The 22334-nt window shown below is 42.7% G+C and overlaps 2 protein-coding genes across 2 annotated transcripts; one reads left to right on the top strand and one right to left on the bottom strand.

Moving 5' to 3' along the window:
* Positions 1 to 23: 23 nt before the first annotated feature.
* On the top strand, positions 24 to 5698 carry BOLA2B (bolA family member 2B). Its single transcript, XM_060780295.2, has 3 exons — positions 24 to 150; positions 3210 to 3307; positions 5395 to 5698. Exons 1-3 carry the CDS (start codon positions 76 to 78, stop codon positions 5495 to 5497), a joined length of 276 nt encoding a protein of 91 aa, XP_060636278.1. The 5' UTR covers positions 24 to 75; the 3' UTR covers positions 5498 to 5698.
* Positions 5699 to 7520: 1822 nt separating this feature from the next.
* Positions 7521 to 20538, bottom strand: CORO1A (coronin 1A). Its single transcript, XM_060780294.2, has 11 exons — positions 20412 to 20538; positions 19188 to 19390; positions 15218 to 15340; positions 14454 to 14583; positions 14136 to 14320; positions 13041 to 13160; positions 11281 to 11385; positions 10849 to 10994; positions 10441 to 10498; positions 9667 to 9873; positions 7521 to 8397 (listed from the first exon to the last, which is right to left on the bottom strand). Exons 2-11 carry the CDS (start codon positions 19383 to 19385, stop codon positions 8293 to 8295), a joined length of 1377 nt encoding a protein of 458 aa, XP_060636277.2. The 5' UTR covers positions 19386 to 19390; positions 20412 to 20538; the 3' UTR covers positions 7521 to 8292.
* Positions 20539 to 22334: the final 1796 nt, after the last annotated feature.

The following is a 22334-nucleotide window of genomic DNA, read 5'->3' as shown; positions in this document are numbered from 1 at the left end:
AGTGACGCACACCATAGGCGGAAATGGAGAGTTTTTAGCCATCCCTTTTTCATTTTGAGTGGATCTTCGTCGAGGATGGAGCCTTCTGTTGTCCTCAGCGCGGAGTCTCTGCGGGAGCGGCTCCTTCAAGGCCTGGAGGCCGAGCATGTGGTCAGTGCCTTTCAAAAACAAAATATCTGGATTTTAAGGAGTCATAGGGTGCATCTACACTGCAGATTTAATGCAGTTTGACACCACTTTAACTGCCATGGGTCAATGCTATGGAGTCCTGGGAGCTGTAGTTTGTTTTGGCAGAGAAGGCTAAAGATCTTGTAAAATACATCTAGAATTTCAAATACTCAGCAGGCAATGGAAGTTAAAGTGGTCTCAAACTGCACTAATTCTACAATAAAGACACACCTTTAGCTGATTCTACAAAGTTGCTGTGAGTTTTCTGGGCTCTATGGCCATCTTCCAGAAGCATTCTCTCTTGACATTTCGCCCACATCTGTGACAGGCATCCTCAGAAGTTGTGAGGTCTGTTGGAAACTAGGCAAGTGAGGATTATCTATATTGTATAGATTGTATCTATATTGTATAGATTGCTCCGGTGGCGCAGTGGGTTAAAGCACTGAGCTGCTGAGCTTGTTGATTGAAAGGTCGCAGGTTCGATTCCGTTGTCAGCCCTAGCTTCTGCCAACCTAGCAGTTCGAAAACATGCAAATGTGAGTAGATCAATAGGTACCGCTCCGGCGGGAAGGTAACGGCGCTCCATGCAGTCATGCCGGCCACATGACCTTGGAGGTGTCTACGGACAACGCTGGCTCTTCGGCTTAGAAATGGAAATGAGCACCACACCCCAGAGTCAGACATGACTGGACTTAATGTCAGGGGACTACCTTTACCTTTACCTATACACATATAATACTGATAATATTATAATACAATATAATATGAATGATAATACTATATAATAATTATTTATTTCATATTATTTATTTATTTATTTGCGGCATTTATATGCCGCCCTTCTCACCCCGAAGGAGACTCAGAGCGGCTTACAATATATATTTTCATACAATATATTATTAACATAGTACAATATCAGTATATATTACTATATTGCACTATACCATTATATTGTAATATTATTAGTAGTATTACATGTAATGTAAATATATAATTTTAATTATAATATTGAATTATTATTACTAATATTATATTGTATTACATTATAATATTATAAATATTATATGTATATACAATATACTATATTATATTATTAGTAAAGACAAGATGGAAGTGTCTTCTGCTCCCTTCTGTCTTCACTCTGGCTAGTATATTACAGTATAGTGGTATAGTATATTACAGTATGGTGGCCCTCCACCTATGGAACACCCTCTCTAGAGATATCAAACTGGCCACCTCCCTCTTGTCTTTTAGAAGGAAAATCAAGACCTGGTTATGGGACCAAGCGTTTGATCAGTGAGCAGCAAGTGGAAGAAAATCACACAGCTTATGGCAATGAATTGACCCAGACTGGTTTTTGGATTTCGATTTTAATTGATGTGTCTTAATTATTTTTTTAAATTGTTGTTTCAATATTTTTAATATTTTGATTGTACTGTGGTTGTTTTTATGATGCTAGCATCGTATGATACTTTTGTTGGCCGCCCTGAGTCCCCCTTCGGGGGGAGAAGGATGGGGTATAAATATAGGAAATAAATAAAATAAATAATAGTACAATATAGTATAATATATTATTAATATTGTGCTGTGCTAATAATATAATATATTGTGTACACATATAATATGGATAATATTATAATGTAATTCAATATAATACTAATACAATATAATAATTTTATATTTCATATTACATGTAATATTACTAATAATATTGCAGTATAGTGGTATAGTACAATATAGTAATATATAATACTAATATTGTGCTGTGCTAATAATATAATATTTGTATACACATATAATATGGATAATATTATGATGTAATACAGTATAATGATAATAGTAATACAATATAATAATTATAGAGTTCATATTACATGTAATATTACTAATAATATTGCAGTATAGTGGTATAGTACAATACAGTAATATGTAATACTAATATTGTGCTGTGCTAATAATATAATATATTGTATACACATATAATGTGGATATTATGTAGTACAATGTAATATTGATAATACAATATAATAATTTTATATTTCATATTACAGGATAGTGGTATAGTACAATATAGTAATATATAATACTAATATTGTGCTATGCTAATAATATAACATATTATACGTACATCTAACTTGTAAGCCACTCTGAGTCCCCTTCAGGATGAGAAGGGTGACATATAAATGTAAATAAATAAATAAATAAATAAATCTTTGGAATATCCAGGGTGGGAGAAGAATGACTGCAAGACCATTCAGTGCTAATCAAGGTGGCTAATTGCAACATTCACACTTGCCTCAAAATGACAAGAGTGCTTTCTTCCACTCTAGACATTCCACAAATATATAAAGTCCACTTGCTTAGTTTCCAACAGATCCCTCAACCTCTGAGGATGCCTGCCACATATGTGGGCAAAACGTCAGGAGAGAATGCTTCTGGAACATGTCTATACAACTCGGAAAACTCACAGCAACCTAGTGATTCTGGCCATGAAAGCCTTCGACAACACATTGTTTCTACAGAACTTACTCTTAGGAGAGTGTGTATAGAATTTCAACCTCATACTATATTCATATGTTGCAAATCTTGGCATTCGTTGGCTCATGTGGGCGGAGTACTTTTTCCAAGCTTCCTGCAACAATGCAATTATAAATACCTTCTTGAGAAAGCCTTGAAGGAAAAGCTTTTTAAAAATGCTATTGAAATATTAGGATCTCAAGACACAAATGTCACTGACGAGATGAGGAAATGGCCATAGATGCTAAGCATCCTCTACAATTAGGTCAAACTAGAATATTCATCCTCTGCCTGCAGCTTTTCTTAAGTATGATTATTTAGACAAATTTAGTTGTGTTCCATGTGATTTTCTTCCTCGCCCAAGGATAATCTGTAATCCAGCAGGTACATATATGTGAAGATTCCTACTTTGATCATGACGCTGTTGATCTAGTTTCTCAGGTTTTGTTCTTGAATTTGCCAAGCAATGTATACTGTACTAAATTGTTTTCCTCACTGTTTTCCCCTTCCTTCAACCGCACAAGGAGGTGGAAGACACAACCCCTGGACGCTGTGCTACAAGTTTCAAAGTCCTAGTAGTGTCTCCACGTTTTCAAGGGAAGGCACTGCTACAGCGACATCGGTAAGTGGGACAAAGAGAGATCTTTTGTTGGTTTGCCTTACTGGTTTTCCAAACATGACAGAATATAAACGAGGGTTAAAAGACCACAACACTCCAAAATTAGGGCTGCTTTGTGTCTCTTCATTGATGTGCCTTCAGTTTTTGTTCTTTTGCTCATCTGCTGTTCTTTGCCATCACTATCTCATATGTTTACCTACATTCTTAGCTTGTATTTTATCCAAGGAGCTCAGAGCAACATATACAGACTCTTCCAGTTTTAGAGAGTAAAGCTGCTGCACATGATGGTAGTACATCACTTCTAGGAGCCCCCAGTGGCACAATAGGTTAAGCCCTTGTACTGGCAAGACTGCTGACCAAAAGGTTGGTGGTTCGAATCCAGGGAGTGGGGTGAGCTCCTGTCTGTCAGCTCCAGCTTCTCATGCAGAGATATGAGAGAAGCCTGCCACAGGATGGTAAAACTTCTGGGCATCCCCTGGGTATTGTCCTTGCAGATGGCCAATTCTCTCACACCAGAAGCGACTTGCAATTTCCCAAGTTGCTCCTGACATGAAAAAAAAAACTTCTAGTATCAGGGGCAGTCTGCTTCTGAATAATATTTGATATGGGAGGTGGCAGAGCTTGGAAATTATTTTGTCTGTCACTAGCAGAATTCTATTTGTTCAATTAAAACAAAACACACATACACCTTAAACTCATCAGTTCCACTATTATAATCACTTTTTCCTTTGATCTACCAGTATTTTCCTATTTTTCTAGGCCTCCACTAAGAGGCCTAGAAATTAAACCACATGTAAACATTGGGATTTTTAAGGTCAGAATCGTGTATCAGTTACTTATGACCTCATCACATTAGAGAATGAATTAACTCTTGCAGAATTCTGTGGTTTGTATTTTAGGGAGGAGTCTTTAACAGCCTCACTAAACTACAGACTCCAGAATTCTGCAGGAGGAAGAAACCAGATTTAAAGTAGATTCATTCTCTAGTGTGATGAAATGGTTAGTTCAGTATAGCTTATGTTTTATTTTGTGCTAAGCATATAACCAAGTATCTTTAGTTTAATCAAGTACCCTATCCTAGTCCAATTTCCCTCTCCCCCACCTCATTGAATTATTATTGTCGCAATACTGTAATGTCAAAATTGTAGAGTTCACCTCACTTCTGTTTTGAGAAATTTGACTTGCTGTGAAAAGGATTGGTGATAAAGCTTCAGTGGAGACATATTTTCCCCATGATAACTTTTTCTCTCACTTCTTGTTGTCTCACCCCTGTTCTTAACTATGAGTCATTTGTGACTTGGATGTTTGCAACTCAGGGACTTCCTGTAATCTTGTCTGGTGTTCCTGGAAAACACTAAATCAAAAAACTTCCAGATGTTCTAAATAGATTGGAGTATGTCCTTTATCATACTAATGTTACATGTTAAGTATTCAACACTAAAACCATGTCTAGTTAATGTTACATGATGTACAATTTTCCCCCCAATATCCAATGCCAGTGAGATCGGCATTGCATGCAAAATTTGTTTTGCTTTGGGTTTTCAAACAGATTCAAAACCTTATATGGAAATTCTTTTTATTGGCATACTTGCAAACATTTTAACATGTGACAAGTCAATATCACTCCTTTATACTCTTTTAAAGGGGGGGGGGGGGGGAGAAGGCACTGAAAGCATAACATATTAAGAGCTCAAATAACTGTATTGTATATATATTCAATGAAAGACAGTCAATTTCAACTTATCTCCCCTGGAGGAGCAGGACTCCCACCATCCTGTATTTCTAACATCTTTTAGATGGCCCTCAGCAAAACCTTGGTTTGCTTCCAAATATATGAACCAATTGATTATTCTCTCCAGCCTACATAGTGGCAGCATGTTTCCAGCCCATTTAGCTTGACACACGTAACCTCTTTAACATCAATCTGTTATGTTTATTAATTGTTGTTGCTGCTAGATAAAAGCAATGAGTTAGAAACTTGTAAAACTTGATTGAGAGAATGGTCTGCTATAGTCAAAGTTACCAGAATATATTTTTGCATTTTTCTTGCTTTTCATTCTTTCATTTCTTCCTTGTCTCATCTTCCCTAGTCTGGTCAATGAACTCTTAGCTGAGGAGCTGAAACATATCCACGCCTTTGAACAGAGAACTCTGACGCCAGAACAGTGGGCCAAGGAACAAGAAGCTAAGTGACAGGTGCACCTCTATCCCTTTGCCCTCAATGGAAAAGTAGCAGGCCAGAGACATGACCAAAACAAGTCCCACCATCAGACGGGAGAGATGGAAGTGGAATGAACTGGATGCTATGGAGGTGGGACCTATTTATGACTCCTGTCAGAGTGCGAAGTATACTTGAAAGAGCATGAAGCAGAAAATTAAAAAAGATGAACCATTTCTGGGTGTATATATGTCAAGCCAACCTTTGCCCCTTCTACTCTAGTTTGGTTCTCTTAACTTGCTAGGCAGTGGCTCACCCTCCACATGTTTGTGAGCTGCAGCATTCCTATCACAGGCAAGGGATCATGGGAGTCACTTTAAAATGGCACCAGATTTTCTTTGATTGAATCCTGGCCTTTTTTCCAGCATATTTAATGGCATAGGATCCTGGGAATTGCAGCCCAACAGAATCTTGAGACCACAGATAGGCCATCTTTGCCCTAATGCAAGTAAAGGTAAACTGTATGCAGCCTCTGAACACCCCACAGTTCTCTTTTGGGGGTCTGAACTGTTCACAATTGCAGAGGTTTGCCATTTCTATATACACAAGTGGAAAACTGGAAGTGATGTCACATTATTTCCGTTGTGCCACCCACAGAAGGCACAAAGATTAGTCTCCATGCTCTAATACAGGAAGGCTGGAACTGAATTGTGCAACATTAAAGACTAAACAGACAACATATGGTTATATCAGTGGTTCTCAACCTGTGGATCCCCAGGTGTTTTGGCCTACAACTCCCAGAAATCCCAGCCAGTTTACCAGCTGTTAGGATTTCTGGGAGTTGAAGGCCAAAACATCTGGGGACCCACAGGTTGAGAACCACTGTTATATATGATTTGCTAATTCTTGATACCATGTCCTACACATGAGCTGTAAAGGGAATTGGGCAAATTCATAGAATTGGAAGAAACCACAAGGGCCATCCAGTCCAATCCCCTCCTACCATGAGGGAACACACAGTCAACATACTCCCATCAGATAGCCATACAGCCGCTGCTTAAAAACCTCCAGAAAAGGAGACTCCTTCACCTATTCCACTGTTGAAGTCTGTCAGGAAGTTCTTCCTAATGTTTAGGTGGAATCTCTTTTCCTGCAGTTTGAATCCATTGCAACAAAAATAAGCTTGCTCCCTCTGCAATACGACATTTATGAAAAGGAAGGCTATTCATAGCTAATAGTAAAGATAAATGTTTCCCCTTGACATTGTCTAGTCTAGTCCGATTCTGGGAGGTGGTGCTCATCTCCATTTCTAAGCCAAAGAGCCAGTGTTGTTCGTAGACGCCTCCAAGGTTATGTGGCCGGCATGACTGCGTAGAGCGCCATTACTTTCCTGCAGAAGCGGTACCTATTGATCTACTCATATTTGCCATGTTTTCGAACTGCTGGAGCTCACTTGGATTCGAACCGCCAAACTTTTGGTCAGCAAGTTCAGTGGTTTAACTCACTGTACCACCAGGGGGTCCTTTCATAGCTAATACTCATCTCCAATATCAGAGCTGGTATGCCTCTGAATCCAAGTTGCTTGTATATTTGAGAAGAGCTTGGGTAATAGTTTTGGGAGTTCTGGCCCAGAAAAATAAACTTTTCCAGGCTCTGCTATCTGATCCAGAAGGATGTGTTCTTGCTTGTGTGTTTGTTTTTAAATGGACAACCGGCTAGCCCTGTGGGTGCAGATGCGGTCCTCTGAAGACTGAAAAATGGTAGCAGCAGGCATCTTGGAGTGAGAGTGAAGCATGCTACCCTCTAGTGGCTGTTGGTTGGTAGAGCCGAGAGTATCCTTTCATGGTGGAATGAAAGATAAGACTTTTTGTTCATCGCTCATTAGGCAGCGAGTGAGTCTGCCTCATTTGATTGCATTTAAGCCAAGCTGGGGGAGGAATTAATTGTTCAATATATTCTGCCTAGAATGAATGTATGAGTAAATAACAAAACCTAGACAAACTTGAATACCACACCATTTAAAAAATCTTGATTGACTGAATTTGATTAAAATTTCCATAAAATTTGAATTATATTTACATAAAGCTATTGTACATGACAATAGTTCTAAAGCAACAAGTGTACTTTATTAGGCAAATGCAGACGGATCGCAGCACATGTCTCAAGAAATAGCCCCCCGTTTCTCGTGCAAGAGATGCCTCTTTCAGATGGTCCTTGCAACCTGTAGCTTTGAGAAATACTTGTAATTTTTGAAAAGTTGCTAAAATTAAATGCATCCTAGATTAATAAAACATTGTCACTTTCATGAAATTTTAAGATGTAACCGAGTCCAGGGCTTAGAAAAGTTTGTCTTTTGGCCACAGCTCCAAGTATCCTGGATGGGAGATGCTGGGAGCTTTAGTCTAAAATGACCTTTGGAAATGTGGCCCCTGTCCTCAAAAGAAGACCCTTTCCAGCCCTTTCCAGAGAAATGGGGAACCAGCAGGCCCGTGGGCAAGTAATGTAGAAAAAGACATGCATGTAATCAAGCCCTCAAGAGATGGGTATCTGCCTCTCTCTGGAGAACCTAAGAAGAGAGAATGTATGTTTAATTTGGCCCAAACAGGACCCAGACTCTATCGAACCTGGCTAACAAATAGGGAGGGTCTGTCTGGAATTGGCAAGCTTAGCTTCTGTCCTGAGTTTGGGGTGGAACGTAATAATGCCCTGAGGATCCACCCACAATTAAACCGAGGGTTTGTTTTTTTGTTTTGTATTTCAAAGGCTAGAGAAACAAAGTCCAATGTATCTGGTGGCAAACAGGATCGGTTGGGTGGAAGAGATGGGGATGTTACTTCTTCACAATCCTCTCTAGCTCTGAGATGCGTTCCTCCTGTTGTAAGATGGTGGCCTGCAGCCGCTTCAGGTCCTCGGAGAGCTGGTCTAAAGCTGAATTCTGTGGAAGATCAGAAAAACACCTTCAGTTTTGACCCACAATCATAGAATCATAGAGTTGGAAGAGACCTCGTGGGCCGTCCAGTCCAACCCCCTGCCAAGAAGCAGGAAAATCCCATTCAAAACAGCCATCTGGCCTCTGCTTAAAAGCCTCCAAAGAAGGAGCCTCCACCACACTCCAGGGCAGAGAGTTCCACTGCTGAACAGCTCTCATAGTCAGGAAGTTCTTCCTAATGTTCAGGTGGAATCTCATTTCCTGTAGTTTGAAGCCATTGTTCAATGTCCTAGTCTTCAGGGCAGCAGAAAAAAAGCTTGATCCCTCCTCCCTGTGACTTCCCCTCAAATATTTATACATGGCCCTCATCATGTCTCCTCTCAGCCTTCTCTTCTTCAGGCTAAACATGCCCACAACTTTACCACCAGAGAAGGAAGGGACATTATTTAGGTTGCCCCTTCCCTCGTTCTGAGAGGCAGGAAAAAAGGCCTTTTGCTTTACACAAAATCTGCTTCCCTCATAGCATTTGGGTTCTAAGGATATTTTTTTGGCTAATGTTGCTTAGTGTAGATCTGTATCTTCCCCTATCTTTGCCTCCACAATTGCCAATGATCTTGAATGGCTGTCCCTAAACGGTTTTTGTTTGAACTCAACCATACCCCACTCAAAAAGGAGACAGACAGATAGCTGAGTTAGCTGGCAAGGAAAGCCCTTCTCCCATTGCCCTCTTTGTCTTCTTCTCTCCCTCTCACTTTCTCTCCTGTTTGTTAGACAGATACTTCTCAGGGACACACATCTTTTTATTCAAATTGTCCAGACTGCATAGCAAGCCTCTGAATCCTCCCTTTCATTCTTCTTCTGTAAACATTGGGAGAGACAAGGTGTCTCCAGAGAGCTATATAGATAGTTAGGCTCTAACTTCCTATATAGAAATGTAGTTCTTTCAATATAGTCTTTTATAGGGTTGCTGTGAGTTTTCTGGGCTGTATGGCTATGTTGCAGAAGAGAATGCTTCTGGAATATGGCCATATAGCCTGGAAAACTCACAGCCACCCAGTGATTCCAGCCATGAAAGCTTTCAACAAGTCTTTTATAACTTTTAAAGCTTGTTTGTGCTCCTATAATTGCTGAAGCTTTTTCACTCCACTACTGTGCTTGAGAAACTTCCAATCTGCTCAGACTTATGTTGCTGCTTCACCTTTTTTGCAATGAGCCGACAGTTTTCCCAATACCTATCATCTCCAGCCTGGATGGCCCAGGGGGTCCACTGCTTACCCCATGTGGTGTCCCTTCATGGCATTTTTTTGGTCCTTGTAGCAAGGTCTGGTTAACCTTAAACTCCCGGGTCTTCTGAGGAGTGTAGCCATCCTTGAGGGATATGAGAATGGGACTGCCGTTCTTCCCTGACAGCCACTCCTCGGATGTCAGTGCAGGATCGGGGCCAGGTGTGTCCGGATAAAGGTCTTCCTGGAATAGATCTGACTGCAGAAGGCATGTGAAAAAAGAGGCTGGTCAAAGGCAGGGAAGAAGAAAACTCAGGTGTTCAGAGGAGAAAGGAAAGAAATTCTTCACCCCTCTGGACCTAAGTCCAAATAGGTAAATTCTCCATTGAAGTCGTCTCTTGGGGCCCTTCTACACAGCCCTATATCTGAGAATATCAAGGCCGAAATCCCACAATATCTGCTTTGAACTGAAATATATGGCAGTGTGGACTCGGATAACCCAGTTCAAAGCAGATATTGTGGGATGTTCTGCCTTGATATTCTCAGATATAGGGCTGTGTGGAAGGGTATAAACAATATTTAGGGATTCTGAGAGCAGAAGTCCAAAACATCTAGAGAACCATCAATACTGAACTCCCTAAACTATGCAGTACCATATAAGGCTATCTACGTGTGAGTGAGCAGGTTTCTAACAGAGCGAAACAAAAGTCTGGTCAAAAGCAACCAAATCGTATTCTTGTTTTATAATGAAGTTCAAGAGAATTCTGAAATCCTGGCTGTCATGACCCCATTTGAGCCCAGGCTACAGAACATAGGAATCTTTTACCTTTCGTGGTACGGTCATACCAATGGGTTCGCATTTCCTCTCATGGAGTTTGTAAAACCTGGAAGAGACACAAAAGAGTTTGAACAAAAATAGGTCTTCAGAAGAAAAAAGAACAAAGGTCCTCGCTCTGGAAAAAAAATGTTCATACTTCCCTGAACCAGGGACACAATGTGATACAGAGGTTAGAGCAGTGTCTTACAACTTGTTGCCAGATGGGCAAGACTACAACTCCCATCACTGCCAATGTAGTGGGAGATGTAAAAAAATCTGGAAGGTACCAGGTTTAAGAAATTTGGTTAATCAATTACAACATGGTTAATTGGAAAGATAAAATTATTGAGAGGGTGGGGAAGAGGTATATAATTTAGTTCCATAGAAGAAGAATGCGAGGAAACAGGCATATCGTACCTGGCAATTTCACATTTGCTGACATCCAGGCCTCTCTTAGGCATCCATCCGCCTCCTCGTTGAGACTCCTTGGAGCTGAACATGGACAAATAGTGCACAAAAGGAGCCTCTCCGGTCAGCTCAAAATAGCGAATGCTGCTGTCACCCTGTAGTTGAAGTGTTACATATGAAGGTTCAGTCCCTCCTTGTCCAGAGATTTGCCCCTTATAAACCTTCCAAAGTATGGTCTGAGATGCCCTTAAAACAATTTCCATTGAAACATGTGCGTGGTCTTCCTCAGCTTCTGTTCCTCCTAATCTTTCTGTCAGTTTCACACTCCCCCGATATCTCTAGTAAACCTCTTTTCCTGGCACACATTTCTCATAGGAATCTTGACCAGTAATGTTGATTTCCAGGCTATGCATATCCATTCTCACCCTTTTTGGACCTCACCTTGCCGGTCAGATAAACCACATTCGTGTCTGGATCATAGTAAGGAAGGAGGACTCCGCTACTCGTGTCCAGTTCTTGGAGGGTCAGTGGCTCCTCAGGATTCCTCTAGAGCACAAAGGCAGAGTGGGTTAAATTCAAATTTGTAGAGACAAAGATGTAAGGAGGGGTGCCTTGAGAACAAGAAAACTAAATGCCGCTCATTTCTGTTTTTGTGGGAAATGCAAGCTGAGATACTGTATCATGTAGGTGGACCACAGGCCTCTGTCCATGGGCTAATGCGTTCCAGATCATGCCCTTATGGACATTTAATGATTGGAGGAGGGTGTAGCACACTTGAAGCTGTACTTCATCCTGGAGAAAATGTAGCAATTGCTTTCCTGGATCTTCACTGAGTAGTCTGGGAATTCAGAAGGACAACAGCTGCTTTTTCCCCCCCTTTTGGCTACCGCAAGATGTAGCTCAAGCACCCTGTGTCTCCCTCAGCTATTAGATGTCTTTTTCCCCCATGTCAGGAGTGACTGGAGAAACTGCAAGTCACTTCTGGTGTGAGAGAATTGGACGTCTGCAAGGACCTTGCCCAGGGAACGCCCAGATGTTCTGATGTTTTACCATCCTTGTAGGAGGCTTCTCTCATGTCTCCTCATGGGGAGCTGGGGCTGACAGAGGGAGCTCATCCATGCTCCCCCCGGATTTGAACCTACAACCTATCGGTCTTCAGTTCTGCTGGCATAAGGGTCTAACCCATTGCACCACCAGGGGCTCCCCACTAGATGCCTAAAGAGCACCCTCCTGCCCTTTGAAACTGCCTTGCATAGGACTGGATGCTTCCTGGCCAACAAATGTAAAAGTACATTCACATGTAAACCCAGGTTATGTGTACATAAGATTACAGACACAGTTGTGCTCATTGTTGGATGAAGTTATTCAAGGAGTGGTCAGACTACACATCATGCTGCAGGCTCCTGCAGATAATAGGTCATACTTCCCCCAAATGCATGGATGACAACATATATCAGCCCTAGGCAGCTTAGCTAATGCTCACATTATCACAGGCCATGGTATACGGTATAGTTTCAGCCTCTGGCTGAGAAAGGTGGTAAACAAATGTGGTTAATCAATAATAAATAAATATGGGGGGAAAGCCATCAGGTTAAGAAATGGTGTTGAGGGCAATAATCAAAGAATAAAGGTGTTGACTATGGAAATGTAATATTTTCTTGTCCAATGAAACGATGTGGCTCCAAGTAAGCTGTATTGCAGCCTTGGTCTCCAGCTTTCCCCATCAGACACTCCTCTATGATATGTGGGACTTTCACCACACCAACAAAGTGGCTTTTGGGCTATATAGAAAGGGGAAGAACTTGGGGAAATGCATACCTGAAAACAGGGACATGTGTGGCTAAGCAATGTCACAGTGTGGTTAAGATAGCAGGAAGGAAGAACAGATATGCTAGGAGATGCAGCAGCTTCCTTTTGCTTGAGCTTACCAAGAAAGGCAGGATCCCACTTCTCCCTCTTTTCACTCCTGAATTAATTTTGCACTTTGAACTCAGTTTGAGCAATTAAAGCAGGATAGAGGGGGAAAGTGGGAGCGGGAGAAAGAAAGTGGGATATATTTTTTTAAAATGAGACAACAGAGGATTAATTGGGACTCTGGAAAATCAGCAGTTGTAGGAGGTAGAAATGACCTATTTCAAACTGCAACTCCCAGAACCCCCACCCAGCATGATCACCGCCAAGAGCACTTGTTTTCTCCTCACCATGTCCCATAGAGCCACCTGCCGCTCACTCATGCGGCTGAAGCCTGTCGTGAGCAATTTCCCATCGTTCACTGTAAGAGCCCGGACTGGACGCAATCCCTCATGTGGACGCGGAAGTTCCTGTTGCCAAGATAGAAGAAGACAGGAGGACATCAGAAAAAAGATACTTAAATATCACCCACATTAATGCCTACCAGGCCCCTGAAGCTCAGCACTTTTTGAGACAAGCAACTTCTATGTTTTCCCTTTGCTTGGGCCCCATTTCCCCCTACTGCAAAATATCTTCTTAGCTCTCTTGATCTTGGGGTTGCACAATTACATTGTTTGGCAACAGGGACAGGATGAACAAAAGGAAGTGCTTCTCTGTGGCCAGTCAACAGGGAAGGCCACTAGCAGAAGTAGGGATCTTTTTTTTTTTTACAGCATGAGTCAATATGGTGAATAGATGAACTCTGTCCTCAGATATTAACAGCAACAAAAGGGACCTGCAACAAAATTGTAAAGGATAATTTTTTATTTGGGGGGTTAGGATGGCCATGGGTATCTCATGCACCACAGTATTACAGTATTTTGACCATGCTGTGTGGAATGGCAGCCCAAAGGACACTCGGTGGGAGGGGAATTGGCCCTCGTAGTTGTGACCAGGTCAGTGATTGGGAATGATGGGTGTTGTGTTCCAGCAGCATCTTTACCACAGGTTTTCCACCCCTGGAAAAATATAGGCCTTTAGTTTGACAAAGTGACACAATTTATGGAAATCTGTTTCCAGGCAAAATTCAAATTGCTAGCCATGATCTTTAAAATTCTACATAGCTTGGTTTGGGTCTAGAATATTGGCAGAAGGCTACAAAAAGGACCCTTGTATCTGTAGGGGAAATGTTCCCAGGTGATCACAGTTACCTAAAACTGAATATGACAAATCACCATTAAATTACATTATCTGGCTTCTAGTCACAGTTTGCCATAGAGTCAGTCTGGAAGATGTAGAAATTTTAGAGAGGAACTCTGAAGACACATAAACACACACACATTTCGCACACTGGTAAGATTCTGTCTCTTCCAGCACCATTCACCCTGCTTGCAGACTGCACTTACATTGGCAACAGTGCCTCCTGCGCGTGGGTCAAACAATCGGAGGTGCTTATCACGGCAGGTTGTGCAAAGAAGCGACCCATCCCGGTTCCAAGATGCACTATAGATGGCGTCTGGATGCAGCTCGTCTAATGAGAGAGGTGCCTGTCCAACACCCACATCCCAGACTTTCACCACATTGTCGCATCCTGCAAAGAAAGGGCAGAAAAGCCAAGTCCAAAAGTCAGAAGGCAGGACAATCTGTGAGAATGGGTGGGTGAGGGATAAGTTGGCAAGACTGACTATCACCATCTGCCTAAGCCCACCACCATCCTTCCTTACCTGCACTCAGCAGAAGATTCTGTGCGGTCGGGTGCCAGGTGACAATCCCCACCCGCTTACAGTGTCCTTCAAGAGTCACCAGGGGTTCGTTCAAGGATCGTATGAGGCCGGTTTCAGGCACTGCCCAGACCTGTCAACAAGATAGGCGAGAATGTAGCAATGGGAGATGGACAAAGCGGGGGGGGGGGGGGGGGCGGACCATGACTCAGAAATATTTGGCTTATCTATAGCCCCTTCATCTATTTCCACTATTTCATCTTCCTATAGGGTCAATCCAACTCCATATGCAACTGCAACATACCCATGCCATAGTGATGAGTGAGGAGAAAGTTTGGAAAACATTAATTTTAAAGATTAAGTTCACTCAAAACAGTTCAGTCTTATCTGTCTGCTACAAGCATAAGAGAAATGGAGCAGTCTTGACATCCTGGCCAAGGTGCCATCACAGAGAAAACTCTATATTCTCCAATCTAGGATCTGTTGGGATGAGACATGCAACAGGACCTTTGACAAGGATTTGGGGGGCATAGTAGGCATAGTTTTAGATATCCTGATCCCAAGTTATTCAGGGCCTCAAATGTCAAAACCATCACCCTCGAAGCACATTAGAAGCTAATGCAGGAAGTGCAGGACAGGTGATATGTAGTGTCTACAGAACACACCAAATAACAGTCTCCCCCTTGTAAGAAAGAACCTGAGTCCCGTTTCTGTCATCTTTTTTGAGACCTGCCCCCGCCCGCCCCTAAATCTACTCAGCTTCTTACCATAACAGAGCAGTCCTCAGACCCACTTGCAATCACATTGTCATTGTGGGGGCACCATTCCACATCCAGAACAGGACCCGTGTGCCCTGAGACCAATGGGTAGGATTTATCTAGGCGGCCAGTCTGCAAATGGAAAAGAGGAAGAATGAATGAGCCTACCATTCACTCATCAAAGATAAAATGCAACTGCTTTTTGGTTACACAGAACTCTCAGCAGGTCCAAATGGCAATGCCACCACTGTCATTTCCACCATTGTTATCCCCTACTTCTCTGTAAAATTCCTTTCCTGAAATCAAATCATTCACTTCCATTTGTGGTGGCTGCAGTATGCCTCCTAGCTGGGCAAACTCTCTTATGGCACCATGGCAGAAGTGTGAGAGGTTTTTAGAGATTGATTGCCCCTGATTTAGAGGGCCAAAAACATCTCATCTCCTTCATCGCCATACTTCACACTAGTATCTGTTGCTACAAGGACGAATGTGAGGTTCTAAGCCTCAAGCCTCTTTCAAATATGACCTGTCACCACTTCCTCCCCATGACAGGTTGCACCACCATAACATAATTTGCAGGAAATGGTTTCCAGAGTCAGTGAATAGCACCAGATCACTTTTCAAGCACAAGATAATCCTGGACAAGACATCCAGCTCCATATTGTTGTGCCTTCCATATTTAAAAAAATCCAGTATGGTGTTCCTCAACATTCATAAAGATATCCCAGCCCATTCCATCTAAACAAGTTACTGTTTTGAACTATAAGTCCTGGAATCCCTAAGCCGCTTCAGCCGATTCTGATACAAGTAACGTGCATTTTCCAAGTTCTGGTAAAAATAGGGCCCTTTCACATGTGACAGTTATAGTGGTATGGTTCCCCCTTAAATTACCATGACAACAGCCTATGGAATCCAGAGCTCTCCAGTTTATGGAGCTATTTTTAGAATTTTAGAGTTAGTGTCTCACCAAATTACAAACACCAGGATCCATAGGATGCAGTCATGTCAGTTAAAACTGAACCTAAACCCGTCTGCACACAGCTTCATAATTTGTGGGTCACTTGAGGAAAAAGTCCTCATGCTCACCTTCTCTTCACACTGTCACCACTGACCCATCATTTGCTCTCTTCCTATAGACCTTGGACCTTTTCATACAACACAATGATTGCTCTACAATTCCACATTAACTGCCATGATTGTTTCCCATAAAATCTTAAGATGTATAATTTGGTAAGGCAATACAGCTCTCTGGTTGAGAATTCTAGATACCTCCTCCTAAATTGCAAATCATATGATCCCATAGGGTGTTGCCATGGCAGTTAAAGTGGAATCGGCAGTTAACATCCCCCACATTAACACACACGATGTTGTGAGTCCTGGCCAATCCCTGGCCGTTCTCTCATTCTGGCCTTGCCCTAAAACCTCATTGCATCTTTTTTGCAACCTCCAGTGGGTCCAAAAGACCCATTAAGACACCAGATGAGAAGGGAAATCAATCCAGCCCTTTGCCAGACTCACTTCAGGCACCGGTAGTTCCTGAATGTCTGGATTTTTGCATCCCTCCTCCTCAAGTTATTTCTGCCAAGTTCCCTAAATCCTTTTTCTATTTCTTTCCCGCCCACCCCATTATCACCACTCTCCTTCCCCAATTAGTTCCTTTGCAGGCACAGGCTGGCATACATCACTTCTTTCCCCAGCTCCTACACAACCTCATTTCAACAATTGGCACCATTCTAATCCCAGCCTGAAATGCGAGGTTGCCATATTTCCATCCGGTGTCTGCTCCTGAGCCTTCAACACACGGTTTGATCTGTTGACATGATTACAACCAGGCACTATTTTTATCAGTTCACTTTACCCATCACTTCTTAACAATCTGAATCACACATTCTGATGGCGTAGATCTCCATGCTGTGAAAACCCTTCAGTGACTGACATCAAGCGGTTGTTAAGGAACAAGAGCTGGCTGCCCTGATGTAGGGAGGAAGCTGATTTTTTTCTGACAAGTTATTAAAATTATTACATTAATTGGTGGGAAGGAAACAGTCACTGTAATCTGACAAATGCATGCTACTCTTTCATCAATTCCAGTGACACTGACCCATGTTTGGGACACACTGACATATGACCATTTACATATTCCCAACATTTCAAGAAGAAAACATGTAGCAGGGGCAATATGAGAATGTGTTCAAAATGGCAAAAGTTGTTAATGATGAAGAAAAGACAAGCTAGAAGGTGATGCAGCAGTTTGCTTTTGCCTGAGCCAACTGGCAAGGATCAGGTTCCATCTTCTCCTCTCCCCTTCTAATGAATAATGGAGTGTCAACTATTTTTTCACTTTGACCTCATAATAGTTGATGTAAGCCTGAGCAAGGAAAGAAGGTTGGAGGAGAGAGTGACAGAGACATTTTGAAAACAACTGAAAAATTAAGTTGACAGAAAACTAGTTGGGGCTGTCCCTCTCGAATCGAGGCACCTGTAGGTATGTGTTTATGCACCTTCCTAAAAGGTCTAGGTACATTTTGCCATTAACATTGGACTAGTATCGCAGACCTGAGTTGCCACTTTGGATCTCCACTCCAAAACTGCCCAGTGTAATTCACAGAAGCTCTGAAAATCATCTCCCATCCAAGCCACTTTTCTGGTGATCAAAGATGTTCATTTCTTGTCTCTACATATGTCGTTCTGCCATCCACCCAGTGAAGGAGCCAGAACCGCAACCTGGGCAAAGGCCCAGTAAGAAAATAAGGACAAAAGGTCAAAAACAAGGGCCATTTGCCTGGCTGGGGAAAGGCACTTGGGGCTGTTTTCCCAGCAAGAGTGCTAGAAACAAAACTCATGTGGTTTTTCCCTCTGACTCCCCCCGCTGCCGCAGCTCTGCTCTGTGTTAGGCTTTCTCTGAAGAGCATGAATGTGTCCCTCGTTCCCACATCACGCTGGAATCATGAGACATATCCTAGGGGCAAGCACAAGATCTTTGTGGAGGAAATTGGGTGAAACAGGCCCAGCTTTAATTCAAATCTCTAAACTTAGTAGCCATAGAAAGAAATAATGGACCCACAGTACATCATGCCCTATGTAACCAGGTTCTTTTTCAAATCTTTGAAAAGTACAATTGTACTGTGGACCAAACCGTGGACCTGTCAAGGCCTCAAATAGACAAAAGACCCAGAAACAACTCAGCGAAAGTGGGAGGAAAACTGAGCCTAGGAATGAATCACAAAAAGTAGGGGAAGCAAGGACTGGGTTCTGCTGTACAATGGGAACACAACCCAGAGCATTTCAATAAAAGACCTGTATAAGAATTCAAAATGAACCTCTTGGGCTGCAGGACCCAGAATCTCCTAGACCTGATTGGGAGAATCCACGCATTACGGCCTAACAAGCTATTTCCCCAACCTCTGAACAGGATATGAAACGTGGAGGAATATGGAATTCACAGATTAATAATTTCTGGGATTTTTTTTCATGGATGGGTGAGAGCATAAATTATGTATCTGAGAGTCAAAGGCCATGGGTTCTTTGGCATCTCAATTGTGGGGTCAAATAAACTTAGGTGAACATGGAACTGGAGCCAACACACAAAGCAAAGCAAGAACTTGTGTTACCAACCCCTCTCCTCGTTTCCTTCCCGCTCTGCCTGCACCAAACCCACTAACCCACTTCCTCTTTCTCAAGGCCCTATTTCCGCAGCAGGTTCACACTTCGGGCCATTTAAGGCAAAAAAGAACCTGCCAAAAAAGATCTGTCGTTTCGGCAGTTTCACAAGTCTTTGGTTCCTCCTCCCTATCATCATCTTCCGTTCCCCGGAAACACAGTTTGGGGGGGGGGGGGGGGAGGTTGGGCAGGGCTAATACATGTAATTATAATTTGGAGTTGAATAGGCAAAATAACATTGAGGAAATGAAGAATTAATTAATTACTGGGTGGTTGGAAAAGCACTAGGGGTATCGTTTTTTAAGGGGTTCTCAGGTACCTTAGCTAACGGCAAGACTAAGAAGGCTCCTCCGCCACTGGCCTCCACGACAATGGCCAGGAATTTGGGGTTGACAGAGCAGAAATTCCCATCCCAGGTCATCTGAGAGACACGGATGTCGTCGTAGCACTGGTCAGCCTTGGCTGGCTGTCCGTAAACATGGCGGAACTTGCTGGACCTCACGACTTTACGGCTCATGGTTCCTGCAAAAGAGTTAATGTGCAGAGGGTCACAGAGTTGCTGTTGGGGGGATTTGATCACAGAGATGGGCCAGCCCTTAGTCCCAACTCACTATCTCAACCACAGTTCTGTCTCTGTACCTCAACAGAACTTTTCTATGGGAAAACTCTGGCTTTAGCTTTTTTTTAAGCTACGAACATGCCACCAGCTTTCTCAGCTACACCACATTCTTGAGCTCCATTGCTATCCAGGCTAAGACATTATCTTACAGCCATTGAGGAAAAAGAATGAAGAGAGTGTCATATGAGCTTACCAGCCAACCCATCCCAAAGATGCCTCCAAGTCTGCAATGAACTACATGATGCCCCATCCTGTGCTATCTAATTCTGATATAGTCTCCATAAGGTTCAACAGGGTTTTCATCCTTGTAAGTAAGCCTCAACCTATCAAAATAGTTAAGATGGCTCTCCAACAGAGTCAAGCCAAACACTGGAACAGGATGGGAAAATGTATCCACTAAACCCTCATGCCAGGAGCTCCGAATTGCATGGATAGTGTTCTATTTGATCCTTGCAAATCGTATGAGGAGAAATAAAATCCTGGGGTAAAAATTGCCCACAACCACTTTCTTCACTTTATGATTTGATGAGTAGTTGCATCAGTCCCAAATTCGACACTCTTCCATATTAGCAAGGCAATTCATAGACATGCATCCAAAGGGCTTCTAGCCACTGACCTGAGAAGAAATGAATCCCTAATTCTCAATTCAGCAGGACCATGCAATCTCCAAAAATGGAATGAACCACAGGATTTGGGGGGGGGGGGGGGTAGTTTCCCAGGGTCTCAAATGATCATATAAGTTGCACGATCCACATTTCTGGATTCTGCAGAACATCACCATGCAAAGCTTTGCACATTAAAAGGACAAAAATGACCCACACTCTCACCGCTTTGCCAGTCAGCATCCCCACAGCTATGCGTTGGCACTGCCCTCTCCCCAACCCAAAGCCCCTCTCCCTTTAGCCCCCAACCCTGAGCTCTCACCTGCAGCCTCTGTAGCGGATGTGGGCACACAATGAATTGAAGATGCAGCGGCTCAGAGCTTTTTAACAGAGCCATCGCCCTGGGAACTGTCAGAGCTGGGAGGGCTGGTCTCTTAAAGGGCCAGCATGCCGGGAGCGCACAGCCCCTGCTTGCATCTCCATCTCTTGGCACCCATCTCCAGGACTTTTTCTCCATCTCGCTTCTCTTGTTTCTTCCCAGTATACCTTCTCTGTCCTTATGGAGAAGTGCTGGCGTATCTGTGCAAAAGACAGTCACACAAGGTATCTCCACCCAATATTTTGAGAGAAAAGGGACCCATGTTTGGCAAAGGAGCAAGCTTCCTTCCAATACACCATGGGCAAACTTGGGCCCTCCAGGTGTTTTGGGCTTCAACTCCCACAATTCCTAACAGCCTCGGGCCCTTTCCTTTCTCCCCTCAGCCACTTAAGGCAGGAGCTCCTGGCTGTTAGGAATGGTGGGTCTTGGAGTCCAAAACACCTGGAGGGCCCAAGTTTGCCCATGCCTGCAATTCACACAGATCCCTTCACTTCTGCCCAAATCTCAGTAACCTTTTTGCTTTCTAATCACCCATCTAGTTAGCATTGGTAAAGATAAGCATCCCTCAAGATTCTAGGTATCCTTTATCTGAAATGCAGGAGATCAGAAGTGTACATGTCCCAAATGAGAAGTCTTGGAGATGAGATCCAAGTTATACACAAAATTAATGTATGTTTCATATACACCTTATACATTCCTGATGGTAAGAACTGTTTGGCAGTGGAATATGCTGTCTTGGAGTATGATGGACTCTCCTTCTTAGAAGGCCTTTTAAAAGCAGAGGCTGGATGGTCATCTGTCAGGAATGCTTGGATGGTGTATTCCTGCGTAGCAGGGGGTTGGACTGGGTGGCCCTTGTGGCCTCTTCTAACTCTATGAATCTATTCTATACTAGCTGTACCCGCCACGCGTTGCTGTGGCCAACCTTCCCTCTTTCTCTCCTTCTTTCCCTCCTTCCTTCACTCCTTCCTTCCTTCCTTCCTTCCCGTCTTTCCTTCTCTTCTTCCTTCCTTCTCTATCTCTTTCCTTCCTTCCCCCTTTTTCTTTCTCTTCTGCTGTCTCTTTTCTTCCCTCTTTCCTTCCCTCTTTCTCTACATCTTCCCTTCCTTCGCTCTCTCTTTCCTTCCTTCTTTCCCTTTTTTCTTTCCTTCTCTCCTTTCTTTCTTCTCCCTTTTTCTTTCCCTCCCTCTTTCTCTCCTTTCTTCCTTCTCTACCTCTTTTCTTCCTTCTCTTTGCTTCCATGCTTCCTTTTCCCTTTCCTTCTTTCTTTCCCTCCTTCTTTTCTTCCTTTCTTTCTTTTTTTCTCCCCTTCCCTCCCTCTTTCTTCCCTTTTTTCTGTATTGTCATTTAGCTTTTCGTCATTTAGCTTTTTGGGGCTTTTAAAGCCCCTTCTGCTGTGTTTTTCAGTGTTTTTATGAGTCAAGGACATACATTGGGTCGTTAGGTGTATTGTGTCCAAATTTGGTGTCAATTCCCCCAGTGGTGTTTGAGTTCTGTTAATCCCACAAACAAACATTACATTTTTATTTATATCGATAGCAGGCATGGGCAAACTTGGGTCCTCCAGGTGTTTTGGACTTCAACTCCCACAATTCCTAACTGCCAATAGGCTGTTAGGAATTGTGGGAGTTGGAGTTCAAAACACCTGGAATGCCCAAGTTTGCCCATGCTTGCTATATAGCCTATAGTTGATTGTATGAATTATTTTTAAGAATTTTGTACTTGAATCAAAGAGTGCGTACATTGAACCATCAGAAAGATATCACTATTTCAGCTGCTCATGTGGGAATTTTTGGAATTTGGAATATTTTGGATTTTGGAATCCTGAATTATGAATATTCATCTCATATCATCTATTTGATCTTT

The sequence above is a fragment of the Anolis sagrei genome, chromosome 6 (assembly GCF_037176765.1).
Source record: "Anolis sagrei isolate rAnoSag1 chromosome 6, rAnoSag1.mat, whole genome shotgun sequence".
In the NCBI taxonomy this organism is placed as follows: domain Eukaryota; kingdom Metazoa; phylum Chordata; class Lepidosauria; order Squamata; family Dactyloidae; genus Anolis; species Anolis sagrei.
Note: the sequence above shows the minus strand (reverse complement) of the source record. Positions and strands in the feature narration are given on the sequence as shown.